This window comes from Aricia agestis, chromosome 15, assembly GCF_905147365.1.
Source record: "Aricia agestis chromosome 15, ilAriAges1.1, whole genome shotgun sequence".
Taxonomy (NCBI): Eukaryota; Metazoa; Arthropoda; class Insecta; order Lepidoptera; family Lycaenidae; genus Aricia; species Aricia agestis.
Genome location: NC_056420.1, coordinates 2,328,469 through 2,347,351, shown reverse-complemented (window position 1 = coordinate 2,347,351; position 18,883 = coordinate 2,328,469). Strand labels below are relative to the sequence as shown.

Below are 18,883 nucleotides of genomic sequence, written 5' to 3'. Positions count from 1 at the left end.
AAATATCGGGAATTATGTCACTTCACTATTCAAGCTGTTTTTATCTAATGTTTTTGCCAGCGTTGTATATTTACTAACAACATTATGGATTCAAATGCTAGATATCAGTTTATACTTTATATAAATTATAAATTAAGAAATAAATTATCGACATCGAAAAAGATAAGTATTGCACATCACTATCTGTTGTAGGTATAAATTTTTCGATTTATGGTGCCGGCGCTAGAGACACGACAATTGATTTTAAGCTCGGCGGTTAAAGGGTTAATGTCTCTGAGTGTGGCAGTAAATTTTAGTTTAGGTACGTATACAAAAAAATCAAACACACATAATATTGCAATTATTTGTAATAAGGCCCGATTCGACCAAACTTGAAGTTACACGAGTATAACTATCATGAGAATAATTTTACTCCTTTAATTTACTCTAGGGTATTATTATCGTTTGCATTTTACCAAGTTACTCAAAGAGTATGAAATAAAATGACAATTATAGTTCACAATGACACCGACCGTGACAGTTGACACCCTGTTGTGCAAATATTCTCAGTTTAATATTTACTCCACCAAAATAGCCCGTGTAAATATTTACTCCCGTGTAATAAACTTATTCTTGGATTACACGGGAGTAAATATTTACACGGGCTATTTTGATGGAGTAAATATTAAACTGAGAATAGTTGCACAACAGGGTGTCAACTGTCACGGTCGGTGTCATTGTGAACTATATTTCATACTCTTCGAGTAACTTGGTAAAACGCAAACGAAGATATCCTGGAGTAAATTGAAGGAGTAAAATTATTCTCAGTATAGTCACACTCGTGTAACTTCAAGTTTGGTCGAATCGGGCCTAAGTCAGATAAATACTATAATAATATTTCTTAGAAATTGGCAAGGTAGTCAAAAGGGTGTACAAATAATTACTTTCCTTATCTTATGGGTTTTGAAATTAGTGTTGAGGTATTTCTGCTAAGTCTATCAATATCTTCCTTCCAAACATTATCTTCTATCCAGTCTATAAAACTAGCTACTCTCGTATATAGTCCGGGGACATTTGGGAGGCCACAGCTATAGCCGAAAGATGTCACCCCGATCAGATAGTACATTTTGTGCTGATTATCCATCTGTACTTGCAATGGCCCACCAGAATCGCCCTGTAAAGAAAATTTCTGGTCGTTTTTTGTTTTATGTTTCAAAAGATACTCTCTGGAAAATAAGAATAAGATTATTTTCCAGAGAGCTGCAATGTTTTCATGCTAGACCGTAGCACCAGCACTGACTGAAACCAAAAGTTTTGTTCGACGTTTGACAACGTTAACGTCTGTGCACGTCCTATCTGATATTTCCCATCACATTTCTCTCCGTAGGACTGCTGGAAGAAATTTCTGTTAGAGATAAGCAGTTCCTGTTGTGTCGTTTTTCTTCTGTGTATATTTCGTGTTAAAAATGTATGTGTGCAATAAATAGTAAATAAATAAATAAATAAACGTTATATTCGTTTCTGTTATGTGTTAAATATTCTGATATGACATATTGTGCAACGTGCCAGATTCTACTACATGGCCCCTCCATTATAATATCATCCATCCATTCATATTATTATAAAAACGCGAAAGTGTATCTGTCTGTCTGTTACCTCTTCACGCTCAAACCGCTAAACCGATTTTGCTGGATTTTGGGTACGGAGATACTATGAGACCCGGGACAAGACATCGTATACTTCTTATCCCAGAAAATGTGAAGTCCCGCACGAGAAACGAATTTTGGCGCAACGGAGTTGCAGGCGTCATCTAACACCATCGAGGAAATTCCTAGGCAGTTGACTCCTACGTCATGTGGTCGGCTTATGTCAACTCAATGTTAGCTGTGATCGCGGATGGGTTTGACTTAACGCGACCAAATTACTTAGGTTAGGTTAGGCCGCCATCTGCCTAGGAATCAACTTCTCTGATAGTACATTACAAAAGTTGAGATTACCTGACAAGCGTCTAGTCCACCTGCTAGTTCCCCGGCACAGAGCTGATGATCAGCCAGCTTGGACCAATGTCTATTGGCGAATGGCTTGAGCAGGTGTTCACACAACTCTTCATTAATCATGAGGAGATTCACTGCACGCAGTAACGAAGATGGACTTCTTTTGTCTGAAAAGGATAAAGTAGGATATTATTATCATTTTGATCTTGGGATTTAGTATTTCTTTATCATCTTTATGTTTTGCATAAATACTTTTTAACTAATTACGACTGGTAAAGGAGTACCGTTAGGCATTAGTACTTAAATAAGAGCAGGAGCCAACGACAGCCTAACTTGCATCATTTTATACAAGCTGAAAGTTTCTGTAACTGTCATAAAGATCTGACAGTAGATGACGAGATTCGTACAGGTATCCCGAATATCACTGGCTCTTAGGTTATTAGCATTATTTTTAACGTTACACAAAATCTTGAAAAATATTTGTGTCATTCAGTCTCTTTTGTAAGCAGATATATTAATCACTTAGAAGTAGTTATTAAAGTCTTACCAACATTAGTGATCCCCCAGCCTGACGCGACAACTCTTTTCCCTAATTCTTTGGTGCTTGACTTACTCCAAAGACATGCTGGTTGAATCGCAGCACCAAATTTCACTTCTTCTTGCAATTCCAATAACGCTATATCAAAGTATTTTCTGGGTGATTTGTACTTCGGATATTTCATTATTCTAGAAATATTCACATCTACAGCATCGTTGTTGGGAAAATGCTAGAAAATAAAATTTTGATTTCATAAAGAGATTGGAGTAGAATATACGATTGGAGTATAAAAAAGACCTTACAAAGTGTAAATTTGGTATTGCATGACATTTTATCAGTGGCATTGCTACTTGTAAAATTTTATATTATCAAGTCTAGGATTAATTAAAATTTCTGCAAAATGATCATGAACGTACTATTACATACATAACGTTTTTTATTGTTTCTTTATTATCAAATCAAGTTATCAATATTATCAAGTTCCAGCAATAGACCGCGAGCTTGACCCCCCTGTAGCTCAGTGTCTATTGCAAGTGCAAAGATATTTTTTTTTACTTAAAAGATAGTGTACCTTTAAATTTACGACACCAAGTCTGACAATCTCTGGGACAGTGTTCTGAAGGATCCTATGCGGCTTGGACTTAGTACAGTGAGCGGCAGTCACCAAGAACCTTGGGCTTATGATTGTTGCACCACATTTGAACGTCCAACCACCAAATATTGTTCGCCAACCAATCGCAGCCTGAATTATAGAATTAGGAATATTAAGCAAAGTTCAGAGCAGAGGGCGCCACTAGCACATACAGTAAATATTCATACCCACACGTCATATCAGAATATTGACAGAAAGTAAAAACGTAGTCAAAGACGTCGAACAAAATTTTTCAACACGTTTTTATTAGCTTGGGCTGTATACAGGTTGCAATTAAACCTTCCTGCCAATTTTTTTCGGAATGATCGGGGGTAACGCGGGGGGAGGCGCGTGCGTGGGGGCACGTCACGCGCGGCCGACGCATCGTGTCCATTAATTGTAGTGTTTTTTAGGATAACTTTCGGAAGCTATTTCTCAACATTTTAGTACTGAGTGATTACTAAAGAAAAAATACGTGTATAAATTTTTTAACAAGAATCAATATATCAAAATTTGGCAGGAAGGTTTAATTGCGCCCTGTATGTATGTATGTAACAGAATCTTTGAACACGACTTTTACCTACCCCCAGTAGTCTAATTCATCCTAAACTTTGTATGTACATATTAAGAGCCAAACGGCAATATATACAATGTGTCCCGACACCAGTGTCCGATCCCTTAATGTCATGATCTATGGCATATTTTATCGACAAATTGGCTCTCAAATTTTTTCTCGCTCTCACGGTTGTAAAATGGCAGCCATTTTAGTTTTTTCCAGACTTTCACACTAATCCGACCACTACTTCTCATGTAAATATCCTATGAAGATAAAAAAGGTCTCATTTGATAGCTAAACTTGTGGACTACGCTTACTTACAGGCAATATGTTATAAATTTCGTGGAATTAAACATAAAAATTATCAAAGTTACAGAAAAAAAATTGTGTATTTTTTAATTTATGGATTTTTGTGAAAAATATAGCACATTAAAGTAGTTCTTTTTTATTTTAAAAAGATGGAAGAGGTTTTCATCTATTACACATATAAATAAAATTGGAGTGTCTGTTTGTAATATTGAAATAACCGTTTTTTACCACATACATATGAATATTTAGATGGTACAGGTCTCACTAAAATAACAATTTTTAGAATTTTTGTCTGTCTGTATGTCTGTCTGTTTGTTCCGGCTAATCTTCGAAATGGCTGGACCGATTTTGACGGGACTTTTATTGGCAGATAGCGGATGTAATAAGGAGTAACTTAGGCTACTTTTTAACCGACTTCCGAAAAGGAGGAGGATATATTTCACTTTTTCTATAAAGGAACCTTTTTAAAAGGGGATTTTTATCTCTTTTTTAATATCTTTGTTATCACATTTTGCTGACGCGGACGAAGTCGCGGGCAACAGCTAGTCTTACATAAATTCTTTATTTCAATGCTCTAAGTCAGATAGTTTTGAAGTTATAACGATTTTCCTATGAAGTATAGGTCAGATTAGTATGAAGTCAGCGAAAATTTTTTTTTTCAAAAGTTGGAGAAAAAAAATTTGAACTCATGATTTATGGCATATTTAAGTGACAAATTGGCTTTCAAATATTTTTTTTCTCCAACTTTTGAAAAAAAGAATATTTCTCTGGCTTCATACTAATCTGACCTATACTTCATAGGAAAATCGTTATAACTTCTAAACTATCTGACTTAGAGCATTGAAGTAAAGAATTTATTTAAGATGAAAACCTCCTCTATTTTTCTTAAATAAAAAAGAATCAGTTTAATGTGCTAGATTTTTTACAAAAAGCCGTTAATTAAAAAATGCACAATTTTTTTTCTTAAGCTTTGGTTTTTCTATGTTTGATTTCACGAAATTTAGAACATATTGCCTGTGTAAGCGTAGTCCACAAGTTTAGCTATCAAATGAGATCTTTTTTATCTTCATAGCATATTTACATGAGAAGTAGTGGTCGGATTAGTGTGAAAGCCCGAGAAAAACTAAAATGGCTGCCATTTTACAACCGTGAGAGAGAGAAAAAATTTGAGAGCTAATTTGTCGATAAAATATGCCATAGATCATGACATTAAAGGATCGGACACCGGTGTCGCGACACATTGTATAACAATGCAATTATTTGTTAAATTTTTTAAAAATTAAAAAAATGTTTTTTTTTTACTATTATGATTGTTGCCACTAGCATGAAAAAATTGCAGTAATATATTTACTTCCTTGAAACTGTCATATTTAATTTAATTAATGTTTAAGTGTACATTATTTTAAGAACTGGAAAAGCCAGAAAAACATGTTGAAGTAACGTCTGGGGGCCTACCATGAGCTCTTAAAGCAGTATTACTTTAATATTACTTTTGAATTTCGCATAAACAAACATGATCTTTATTTATATAAACATAGCTATGTTTTTTGTTTGTGCGAAATCTGAAAGTAATATTAAAGTAATACTGCTATAAGATGTCATGGTAGGGGGGCTGAGGTCAATTACTTTCACCACAGAAAATACAATCGCATAGATTATAATTATAATAGACAGCGAAGACCCTGTTAATTGAAATAAGTAACATGAGATGCCTTTTCAATTTTAGTAATTTTCAATAACTAAGTTTAGTAATGAGTGAAAGATTTCATTTTTTTACTTACCATATGAGGAAAATCGCCAGGCATAGCTTCATATCCTCCTATTATACCGTATACGTGTTTCTTATGATATTTCTCACCTGAAAAAGGCAATAATTTACATAAAATAAACTTAAATTTTCATAAATAAGTAAGATACATTATATACTTAATATAATATGGCTTAACAGGGTTTGTAACTTACATTTTTCAAACTGCCTTCTTTTCCAAACATACTCTAAGCATTCTGCAAAATAAACGTGTAAAATTGTAGATATGTATTTAAAATCCAAAAACATAATGGTATTATCAATAAGGACTCTATAATATTGTAATTTTTATACATTATTAATAATAAGTATATTAATAATAAAATCATCAGAGAAATTATTCATAGGCAAATGACGGACCAACGTTTAATGGTTAGGTTATCACAAACCCAGCTGAGAGGTCATGACTTATGAGTCATGAGTTCATGACTAATAATATAAACTTGACATAACCCCACCAGGGAGATAAAAGATAGGTAATTATTTCAATTTCAATTTATTTATTTGTTACCCACCACAACAATACATTTAAAAACAAAGTTACAGTCAAGATTAATGTAGAATTAATAGCACACTAGACTTATCTTAATAACATGACAATTATTTGCGAAATAAAACATTGTACAGGATTTATCTGTGGACCCCAAACTCGGCAAAGCCTGTATCTTGGTGGTCCTAGTATTATACACAATCAATTTCACAAACAACTATTAGACGCGCTTTCGGACAAAGGACAGAAATCGAAGTTTCATCTACAATTAAACAAAGCATTTAGACTAAATACATACAACCAATTTAACATGCAATTTTGGGAAGTTACCAATTATTATTATTATTATTTATGAGTACAATAGTGGATAGGATAGAAAATTGTCAAAGTGTATTTAAAATTACAATTAGTTACATACTTACTTTTTTCGCTTATTCGTCCTTTTTGTAGGTAAGTTGGTTCTTTTTCATCTTCGCATGCCTTGGAGTATACAATTTGACTGATACGTGGTTTTATTATATGAACTCTCTGTCAAACAAGACATAAACAAGTTTTTATATATTTAATGTATAACTTATATTGAATCACGATTGATCATATTTTAGTTATGATTAATTTTTGCCACCAGTTATTAATCTAACCATTTTTTACAAGCGATCTGATGCAACTTCATGAGATATAAGAACTACAACTATCAATAATTTATTTAACACAATTACCTTTCCTCTCAATTCCTTTACACTATCGTTATAATAGTATCTGTATACCAATATATCTAGTAGAAGAAATAGGAAAACTGAAAACAACAAGAAAATAAATGAATTAACCTCCTTTGGTGGTACTGGGTGGAAAAGAATTACAAATTACAATTAACTTTTAAAATATCCACTTTCTTTATTCGGCTTTCTTATCAATGATATTAATAAGATAACCCGGTGAACTTTATATAAGTTCCCTCCTAGTACAAACCTTAACTGATTTCAAGATTTAAATTAGCCAATTTGGTTACGCCGTTGTCGAGTTTCAGCAAGACTAACAAAATTTAAAAATCAGTTTTCTATAGACAAGAAGCACATACCTGAAGCTAAAACTTTCGATTTCAATCCCATTATCACCACACTTTTAATAAAGCGTCAAACGCACCAATAATATTATGAACTCCATGAGTCTTTAGTCAATCATTATATTTGTTTTAATTTACACTTAGACAATACTGCATGACAATGCATGGTATTATCCTCAACGTCATTTTGTTAAAACCCACATTATTATACTGAGCTAAAATTATTCAGCATTCACGTATTATTGTTGTTATCAATGTTCCTTATAGAGCTATGTATGTTTCGTTACATTTTGATCTAAACGTGAATGAAGCTATAATGCTACTAATTCTAATATGGCGTATTAATAAATGGCAATGAGGAAATAGAGTGGCACGTTAATATGGTCAAGTTTTAGTCTTTGATTCCGTTTAGTTGAATGAATTGAAATGCTAGTGAGTTGTGACTTGTGATATTTTTCAAACATGTGATCTAATAATGACTTTACATTTGGTAGCCATTACTTAATACCTATCACGTCACAGCCGCGTCATCGTGACACCTTTTTCGTGTCACGTATTCAGAAAATATTTTAGGTTCGATTTATATTATATGTCCGCGCGAATGCGCGGTTTTACGGCTACACCGCGAAATCACAAGCTATTGTATGTAAAGACCGCTGCGACCACGCCGTTGTTTAAATAAACTGTTACATCTAATAGATTGTGACCTCGCGGTGTAGCGGTGAAATCGCTAGTTCGCGCGGACGCTTCTAAATCAAGCTTTATAGGTAAATTATCTGTAATTATGTGTTACACTTCAAATATGGCAGATATACTATTGCCTGCAGTAAAATATTATTTTACTTCGTCTACATCATCAACATTATCAGAATCGGAATCATCATGATGATTGAAAATGATGAAATGAGCAAATAATCATTTGTCAGTTGATGTATTACTTACATCAACTGACCGTAAACATTCGTTAGGAAAAATAAAATAAAAAGTTATTTCAATTAAAATACAATTATTTATTAGAAATGCCATGTAAGTGTTACATTTAACAGTAAATTGAATGAGTCCAATCCCTCTATGCTCCATTCGGCCAGACAATTGGCTCTATCCAGTCCAAAAAGCTGGATATTCTGGAGTAGATTCCTGGAGTGTTTTGTCGAGCGCAGCCGAAACCAACTGATGTCACACCAAGTAGGTAGTACATCTTTCCCTTTAGTCTTGGATCCAGATTTATTCTGGATTGCAAAGGTCCTCCCGAATCACCCTGTAATAGTAATTACACACAAGTATAAAAATATGTCACCAAAATTGTGAACTCTTTTTACCCCGTGACCTTCGATCACTAATATACAAGATACACAGTCTCATTACAAAACCTCTCGAAAATCTGTCGCCGAGTAATAGAGTTTAAAAAAGTATGCATTTATCTAAAATCAACCTTAATCATAGTTATTAAAGATCTTTTTATAAAACAATGTAAATATGTGTTCACAAAGCAATAAATTTTTACGAACGACGCACGCTTCAAACCAAATTCAACCATCCGCGTATATGTCTTAAAGTTTAAATTATTACAATGCCAAAAAAGTACTTCAATTTTACGGCCGCACTTCGCCGCTGGAACAGGGCGAAGTGAAGTATGAGTGGAGTCGAAACTGTTCAACATTTTTTGTTGATTGTAATAATTTTAATAGTCCATTTTTTAATTTTTCCGAAGTTTAATGTATAAAGTGAGGAGTAATTATTTTTTACTTGTAATATTATGTTGTTCTAATATGTTTAATTTTATAATTAACTAAAATATACGTGTATAAGTACATCTATACTAATATTATAAATGCGAAAGTATCTCTGTCTGTCTGTCTATCTGTCTCGCTTTCACGCCAAAACTACTGAACCGATTGTAATGAAATTTTGTACACAGATAGTCTAAAGCCTGAGAAAGGACATAGGCTACTTTTTTACTGGAAAAAGGGGTTGTAAGGGGGTGAAAATGCGTAAATTTGGTCAAATTAAGTTAGTTCCAAAAACTCAAAATAGATGGTGCCAAGAGTCCCCTAGATCGCGCTATTGCTTGCTCATGCGTATTTCTATAAGAGGTGGTACCATGTTAAGCTAGATTTTCGATTCTTTCGATTGTTATACATATTCTATAATAATATTATAAATGCGAAAGTATCTCTGTCTGTCTGTCTGTCTCGCTTTCACGCCAAAACTACTGAACCGATTGTAATGAAATTTTGTACACAGATAGTCTAAAGCCTGAGAATGGACATAGGCTACTTTTTAACTGGAAAAGGGTAAGGGGGTGAAAATGCGTAAATTTGGTCAAATTAAGTTAGTTCCAAAAACTCAAAATAGATGGCACCAAGAGTCCCCTAGATCGCTTGCTTGCTCATGCGTATTTCTATAAGAGGTGGTACCATGTTAAGCTAGGTTTTTCGATTCTTTCGATTGTTATACACGTTATTAACTAAGAACTCACCTACCAACTTAGATTAGATATCAAATTCAAAAACAACAGCGCCAAAACTACTGAACCGATTGTAATGAAATTTTGTACACAGATAGTCTAAAGCCTGAGAAAGGACATAGGCTACTTCTTACTGGAAAAAGGGGTTGTAAGGGGGTGTTTATGCGTAAATTTGTTCAAATTAAGTTAGTTCCAAAAACTGGAACAGATGGCGCCAAGAGTCGCCTAGATCACGCTATCGCTTGCTCATAAGTATTTCTATAAGAGGTGGTACCATATTTAGTTAATATTTCGATTCTTTCGATTGTTATACATGTTATTAAATAACTCACGTACCAACATAGAAATCAGAAACAACAGTCTACCAATAATAAATACTAAATAGTTTATGGCCTATGGGTATTGGCTATTGGGCAAAGCTAAAGTTGTGTAATGCATTATGCAGCTAAGTTGTGTACCGCTAAATAAGCTTTAAAAGGTATAAAAAAGTTTAATTTAAAAAAATCATATTATGTGCACACTACACGGCTGTTTTGGGTATTTTGATTTAAGGGGTACCAGGGTTTTAAAAAGCTTTTGACACCAATTTTATTGACACCGCGCGCTATAAACTGAAGTCCACGCAGACGAAGTCGCGGGCAACAGCTAGTATTATATAATAATTATGTATCATAATAATATTACAAAAATCTTAAATATATTTTATGTATAATGTTGTAAAAAATCCAGAAATATATCGATGCAATGAACATATTTTTAGTTCTAATATATGACAAAGATGGCGTTTTATTTTTTACTTCATTGTAACATAGAACTAATCATACTTATTATGTTTTTGTTTATAGTTTTTAATACGTTAGAATATTATGTTTAATAATATTATCACTTGGTATAATAATAATCAATCTATCTTATCTTATAGAATTCCTACTGCATTTCTTATTATGTGACAAGTTGACAACAGAAGGCGCTCTAAAATAAAGGATGTTCGAGTGTACCGTGTTGGCCTATATTCCATCCAGAAAATATATCAATGCAATGAACATTTTAATTCTAATATATGAAAACAGATGGCGTTTTATATTTTACTTCATTGTAACAGATTACAGAACTAATCATACCTACTTTATTATATTGTTTTTATTCATAGCTAGCTGTTGCCCGTGACTTCGTCCGCGTGGACTTTAGTTTATAGCGCGCGGTGTCAACAAAATTTGTGTCAAATTTAAAAACTTTTTAAAACCCTGGTTAGTGGTACCCCTAGGGCCGCGCTACACCGGAATGGCAGCGCTGAAAGTGCTCGCTTCGCCGCGCCGCTGCCATACAGGTGTAGCGCGGCGTGAGCGCGGCCCTTAATTAATCAAAATACCCAAAAACAGCGGTGCAGTGTGCACATAATCTATACTAATATTATAAATGCGAAAGTATCTCTGTCTGTCTGTCTGTCTGTCTCGCTTTCACGCCAAACGCCAAAACTACCGAACTGATTATAATGATATTTTATATACAGATAGTCTAAAGCCTGAGAAAGGACATAGGCTACTTTTTTACTGGAAAAAAGGGTTGTAAGGGGGTGAAAATGCGTAAATTTGTTCAAATTAAGTTAGTTCCAAAAGTCATAATAGATGGCGCCGTGCGTCTTCTACATCGCGCTGACGCTTCCTCAAAAGTCTTTCTATAAGAGGTGGTATCATCTTACATCCAAGTTTCGATTTTTTTCGATTGTCATATCTATTCTACGTTATTAAATAACTCAGTACTTTATCTATGCAGTGACGTAACCTTAAATCTATCAATCAAAGAGAATATAATCACTACGTTTTATTATCAATGATAAATAGTTTATGGGTAAAGTTATTGCTGGGCTAAATAAGCTTTGAAATTTGGCATAAAATATGAAGTTTAATATAAAAAAATGAAATACTTATTGTGTGCACACTGCACAGCTGTTTTGATTTAAGGGGTACCAGGGTTTTTTTTTATAAAAGCTTTTGACACCAATTTTGACAACGCGCGCTATAAACTGAAATCCACGCGGACGAAGTCGCGGGCAACAGCTAGTTGAATATAAATGCTTAGAACATACAACGCTCGCTAAAGTCGGCTTGAAAAATTCTACGCATCTTTGCCGTGCTATAACTGATATTCAATCTCCACATCTATCGGATCTCGAGGAAACCTAAAAAAAATATATTCCTCAATAAAATAAGTAATAATTAATAGCGACTCCACCAAATGGAACAGAAACACAGTGTATAATCCGAACATTTCAAGTGAGCATGATAAACTACGATCAGTACCTTTAGTATGAGTATTCGCAATTGAGATGGTTTATACCTCGTGTTGATTTATTTACAACTTAATTTTAAAACTGTTTTTTGTTGATTTCTTAACGAAATGCCAATATTAACAATACAATTGTATGAAATATATTAGGATAAAATTAACACTTTCTGGAAATATGAAATTCCATCCTTTTTTTGCGTTTTGAACGTATGATTTTACAATTGTTGAACGAGCACTGGGACATGTTTCCCAGCGGAGCGTTCGAGCACTACTAAATCGAAAGTCCACCAGAATGTTGCGTTTGGTGCTCTTTTAGTGAGGTCATTTTTTGCCGCGGACTGTGTATCTTGTATATTAGTGATCGAAGCCCGTGACCAATAAAATCAAACAAGAAATTTTGTAATACATCATATTATTTAACACTAATAGAACAATTAATTATAAAATACTGCAAAGATAGAAAGAGAACTAAAAAAAACAAAAACCGAAAGATAACACAAGGCAATGAAGAAAATTTTGCCAGAATGAATATGCCATGATGAAAGGCATATTTCATAGGATCGGACTCCGGTGTTGGGACACATTGTATATGTCGGAGGAAGTCATGATTCTGGTTGTTTTCTGATTGCTGGAATTTAGAGGAAGTCATGAATAGTCATGAGTGTAGTTATTTTTATGATTCTTAAATGTCAGAGGAAGTCATGAGTAGTCATGAGTCTAGTTATTTTCTGATTGTTTGAAGTGTTGATTCTTCACGATTATATTGCTTTAAAAATGATTGTAAAATTCAGTGATAATTGTAAAATTCTTAGTTAAATTTAATTTAGTTTGTCATATTTTTACTAGCTCCAAATATCTTGGTTTGAATTAAATTGTAATTATTTGATTAATGACCAATCAGAGCAGAGGGCGCGTGCGCCTTGAGTGGGGTCGAGGCGCCATCTTTACTTTGGAGGGATTGACAGTCTGGGGAGCACATTCGAGTGTGAGCAGTCGATCGAGTTGGATCGTGACTAGTTCTGGTGTTGTGCTAACTACAGTAAGATCGGTGCCCCGAACTCACTGCTCGTTTTGGAATTTGTGATTATAGAATTCTAGTAAACTAGTAAATTGTGTGAAAGCGTTATAATAGTGTCTATAATAAATTTGTGAATACAAATTGTGATTTGTGCCCACATTTACCCAAAATGACGCCCACTAGAATTCCTAACGCTGGCAGAAATGATGACCAGAATAATGATTCTCCGACATATAAATACTTTTAATAATAATCAACCACCTTTAATATCAATCATCAAGTTTATTGCTTCCAAGATACTTTAAAATTACCTGGCAAGCATCAACACCTCCGGCCAACTTGCCAGCACACATCTGATGTTCCTGCAGCCCGCACCAATAACGATTGCACTTGGGTCTCAGAAGCTGGTCACAGTAGTTGTCGTCGATTACGTCCAAATCACCAACTTGCAGTTCAGTAGTAGTAGTTTTACCTCCTAAAGAATTAATTTAGAAAGTTTCATTATTTGGGTATTAGTATTTTGGAAATAGGAAAAATTTTGTTTCAACTTGTTTGGTCATGAATAAAAATAACATTGCTTAATGCTTAATCTAAAACCCAGATGTAGATGCAGAAGTGCATTTTTCTACGTACTTTCTCTACGTTCATAATATGCTAAAGTTTGCCTGTCTATTGATTCGTCTTCCCGCCTAAGCTATTCAATAAATTTAAGATGGTTAGACGCATCAAAATGTACTGCCATCTGCCGCTCGCGATAACTTCTGTTTAATAGAAAATGGTAAATTATTTTTAGTTTCTCACCGATTTCAGTAACTCCCCAGCCAGAAGCTGAAACTGCAGCCCCTAAGTTGCCGATGTCTCGAGCACCCCAAAGGCAGGCTGGTTGAACGTTGGTGTCAAAGACAACTTCTATATCCAATTCAACAAGCGCAATGTCTGAGTATTGCCTCGGTGATTTGTAATTTGGATGATTTGTTATTTTAACAATCTTTACATCCCTTGGGTAAAATTGGTTAATACCTTTAAACAACCCTTTCTGTAACGATTAAAACTTCTTAAATTGTTTTCTTAGTAGCACTATCAGCTTTAAAGTTAAAACTATCAAGAATTATAATTTCAATAATATCGTCATATCAAAGAAAAAACTTACAGCCAAATTTTTAGCACCAATACGAATAATTTCAGGTACTTGGTTGGATACTTTCGGATCTTTAGGAGACCTGGAGCAGTGAGCAGCTGTGACCACAAACTTGGGGCTGATGAGGGACCCTCCGCATTTGAAGATATAATCACCTTCCACAGCCTTCCAGCCAAGAGCAACCTAAAACATTATTTCATAAAAAATTGGCAAAAACTTTAAATATTATTATAATATTTCATTGTATATTATTAGCGGTAGTTCATGCATTTCATACCATGTGAGGAAATTCTCCTGGTTCCGTAGTGCGTCCCCCAATAAATGGATATTCAGTAATGTTTAAATATTCACGGCGATATTTGGAACCTGCAAAAAGAAATTATATTTAGGGTCGTGAGACTGAAGCTTCCCTTTTACTTCTAATTCTTACAGCAACGTTTTTAAGCCACTCACATTCAGCGCCTCTGATATTACTATCTTCCCTAAACTTTATCTGCCAAATATAATCCAAGCATTCTGAAACAATATTTAAAATTGGTAACAAATACATTTCTGTATGTTACTTTATTTCTTATAATTTATTTTAATTTTACACTTACTCTCTTCGCTTACTCTTCTGCCTGGTCTTTTGAAATCTGGTTTAACGATTTCTCTCGTGCATGGGTTGTGGGTTTTATTGTACATTGGCGCTGCTTGAAGTGCTTGTTGGTTTGGATCTGCCTAAAATAAAATAAGGCCATGTCACTTAATTAAATAAAATTGTTGTCTATATTTTCTTATTTTTCTTTTTTCTAAGATACTTACAGCTCGATCATTGGCAAAGACTTCTGCAGTATTTAGCTGTTGGCTTGGCTAAAAAATATACATTTATTAAATTACTGTTACTGGGAATTTTTATTATAAAATTATATCTACACGAATGCAACTTACTTGTACTTGCCAATTATTATTTCCGTTGGACCAATTGGGATTCTGCTGGTTGGGCTATAAAAATCAAATTAGGGTGACGCCAAACGAGCGTAATTTGTGAGTTGAGACTGCTGCATTCAGTTTCATACAAAAGTGATGTTTGATTCACACGAGCGTAATTTTGTGAGTCATGACTCATGATTTATATGAAAAAATATTTACGTGACCAAAATTCTGCGACTCATGACTCACAAAATTACGCTCGTTTGGCCTCACCCTTAAAGTCACTTTTTTTTAACTAACTTCAAAAAAAGAGGTTTTAATTTGACCCATATGTATGCAATATTATTATATTTACAGAACTGCCCAGTTATTATATGTTTCAACAAATGTGCCAAATATCAAAAGTGTATATGTATGTATGTATGTTTTTTATTTGTGTTCGCATATCTCAGGAACTACAAGTCCGATTTAATTTTTTTTTTTGTTGTACTACTTCTGTTATTGTTCGACTTAGGGAATACTGCAAGTTTCATCAAAATCAGTTCAGTAGTTTTTGAGATAGAATATTTTAATTCTGCAACACAATACTTACATAATTATTTATATTCGGTTGATTATAATCACTCCACTGATATGGCTGAAAAATACATTAAAACCATTGGTACTTAAAAAATAAAATTAATAAATTACACTCTGCACATTGCAGGTCCTATTTTATTATCCTTAAATTAAAGTACAGCCACTAGACAGCCACGTAAATTTATATTTAAAAAATATATAAAATATTAAAATTGTACTTACGATATTTTGATAGTTTTCATGGGACCAGTTAGGTTGTGGCTGTAAAACATTACTATGCTCTAAAATCAAAGAGTATTTTCAAAACTAGTTTTTTTAAGAACAGTCGAAAACTGTAAACATTGTACTTACGATATTTTGATAATTTACATGAGACCAGTAATTGGGTTGGGTGTGTGGCTGTAGAAAAAGAAATTTAATTGGGACTTAATAAAATTATAACCTGACTGTGAATATGGACCGGTATTTTTGAACATCCTGTTTAGGTACGCATCCTGTTTACGTTAAACAGAATGTTTAAAAAGCCAAAACGTATTTTATTGATCATAAATGTTTTTATACTATTTTTTTTTATTTGGTAAAGTAGATACTCACATAATAGTTGTTTTGTTGATTATTATTGTTCCAATATTGTGGATTCTAAAATGAATAACGTTATTTAAAAAAAATCCGTACAAAAAATTGAAAAAGTATAGCCTAGAAAGAAGAAATCATAATAAAAAAATTGGCCAAGTGCGAGTCGGTCTCACGCACGAAGGGTTCCGTACCGTTATTGATCGAAAGGCGGCAAAAAATTGTGTTTTTTATATGGGAGGCCTACTTAGGTATTTATTTTATTAATTAATTATTAAAGTACAAATATAATTAAGAATATTGTGAGTGTTTCAAGTGCCTACCTGCTACCATTACTGATTAGGAGCAGAAAAGGCCAAAAAAATCACGTTTGTTTGTTTGTTATTATAGCGGCAATAGAAATACACAATTTGTAAAAATTTCAGAAGTCTAGCTGTAGCGGTCCTTGAGGTACAGCATGGAGACAGACAGACAGAAAGACATCGAAGTCTCAGTAATAGGGTCCCGTTTTTACACTTTGGGTACGGAACTCTAAAAAAGGAATGAATCAATAAAAAATTGGGGTTCACTCACAAAAATCTAATAAGAAATTCTCAGGTAACTGAATTTTGAGAAACTGAAATCTTACGAATAAGTACGTATATAATATCTAAATCGACATGTGGTCTGTGACTTACTGGAATAGCTTGTTGATAATTATTATTGTGCCCTTGCCATGCGTACTCGCTCTAAAAAATAACACGAATAATAACTTTACTTAACAAAAAACCAATAAATCTGCAATTCGGAGGCCCAATCCCCTACCCTTTTCCCTTCCCTACCCTCCCATATTTCCTTCCCTACCCTCCCCTATTCCCTTTCCTATTACCCTATTCCCTCTTAAAAGGCCGGCAACGCACCTGCAGCACTTCTGATGCTGCGAGTGTCCATGGGCGACGGAAGTTGCTTTCCATCAGGTGACCCGTTTGCTCGTTTGCCCCCTTATTTCATAAAAAAATCCTTATTATTACTTTTAGTGATATTCCAATTTTACTAATATTAACTGATCATTTTCAATAGAAAATATGTTCAAAGATTCATTAGAAATTAATATTTTTTTCGATACTTTATAATATTAAAAAAAATTGTTTTTTCAACGTATAGGGAAGATATTTTAGCACATATTTTTTTTTGTTTTGAATATAAAAAAATTAAGTCCACTTTCCAGTGTTAACAATTAACGTACCTGATGTGCGTAAGAAGAGGAGTAACCTTGACTCCATCCATAATTATGGCAAAGAGCACTTGATGCTAAAAATATTTTATCGAATATTATTATTTAGCACAAATTTGATTCAATTCAATTTCTACATAAAATTTTATATTTCGCTAATACTTAAAAAATCTATAAAATTACCTGTGCAAAGAATAATGGCGAATTCAATCATTTTGTACACTTGAACTTTTAAAAATTCTGTTAAAATATCAAACTGAATGTACATACATCGTGCTGTATCGAGCGAGTATTATTCACTACAAGGGTTTTCCTCATCGACGTAAATATAAGATCTCTAGATCGTACTCAGTCGCACACTATGCTAGTCATAGTCTTGATATAAAATGCAAAGGGTTTTTATACCGACTTCAAAAAAGGTGGTTATCAATTTGACCCGTATGTATGTAATATTTCCAGAACTGCCTAGTTTTCGTATATGTTAGTCAATATCAGAATCTGAACAAATATGCTAAAATGAACTTTTCAAACTTTTAAAATGGATTACTTACTACAAGTTTCATCAAAATCGGTTCAGTAGTTTTCAAGATAGGGAATTTTAATTCTTAATTGGGTCATTCTATTCTACAGCGAAAAATCTGTTACTTGACAAAAAAGTACTTTTAACAATCTTGTATCAATAAATTTATGACTGTAAATAATAGTAACCGGTGTGAACTATAACATAATAACACTTTTAAGTATATAAATTAGCATTTTCTTAGTAACTTGATGGCTCAAAGTACCCAAACGTCACGCCTGTTATCTGTTACTTTCACACCTTAGCATATTGGGGCAATTTTAAAATATACTTTTAAGAAACAATATCTTAGTGTTGTAGTTAATATAGTATTGAAATATAGTTGGCTTTATGATTTAATGAGTATATTCTTCTTCTGAAGTACAGGCACGTTTTTATTCTTGATTCTACTCTTGTTACCAAAATTTCCGTCATTTCTGTTATTAACCTGTAATTTGTATAAAAAAATATAGTGACACATTTAATTTCAAATAAATTTTGCACGTAGGCAGCACCAATTCAATTGTAGTTTCCATATTAGTAACAAAGAGTTTGATTATTTCTTTCGTTTTGTAACAAAAGCAAAATTTCTTCGTGATTTTTCCATTGGTTGAGATCGCTCATCACTTCTGCTAAGTCTGTTAAAAGTTAATTACTTTGTTAAATATTGTAAAAATCCTTTGTTTACATGTATTTTAGTCATTTTATTGTAAAACATAAATAAAACTAAGTCAAATTTGACAATTTAAAAATAAAATAAAGATTATTTGA

General features: G+C 33.3%; 1 protein-coding gene across 1 annotated transcript; it reads right to left on the bottom strand.

Moving 5' to 3' along the window:
• Nucleotides 1-888: 888 nt before the first annotated feature.
• On the bottom strand, nucleotides 889-17,858 carry LOC121734426. Its single transcript, XM_042125037.1, has 25 exons — nucleotides 17,737-17,858; nucleotides 17,566-17,630; nucleotides 17,018-17,068; nucleotides 16,362-16,406; nucleotides 16,119-16,166; nucleotides 15,990-16,028; nucleotides 15,781-15,825; nucleotides 15,207-15,260; nucleotides 15,081-15,128; nucleotides 14,876-14,996; nucleotides 14,730-14,792; nucleotides 14,554-14,642; nucleotides 14,289-14,459; nucleotides 13,940-14,174; nucleotides 13,450-13,613; nucleotides 8,443-8,625; nucleotides 7,383-7,434; nucleotides 7,024-7,100; nucleotides 6,727-6,832; nucleotides 5,970-6,011; nucleotides 5,789-5,865; nucleotides 3,083-3,253; nucleotides 2,521-2,740; nucleotides 1,977-2,140; nucleotides 889-1,153 (listed from the first exon to the last, which is right to left on the bottom strand). Exons 1-25 carry the CDS (start codon nucleotides 17,819-17,821, stop codon nucleotides 929-931), a joined length of 2,640 nt encoding a protein of 879 aa, XP_041980971.1. The 5' UTR covers nucleotides 17,822-17,858; the 3' UTR covers nucleotides 889-928.
• Between the last annotated feature and the right edge of the window lie 1,025 nt (nucleotides 17,859-18,883).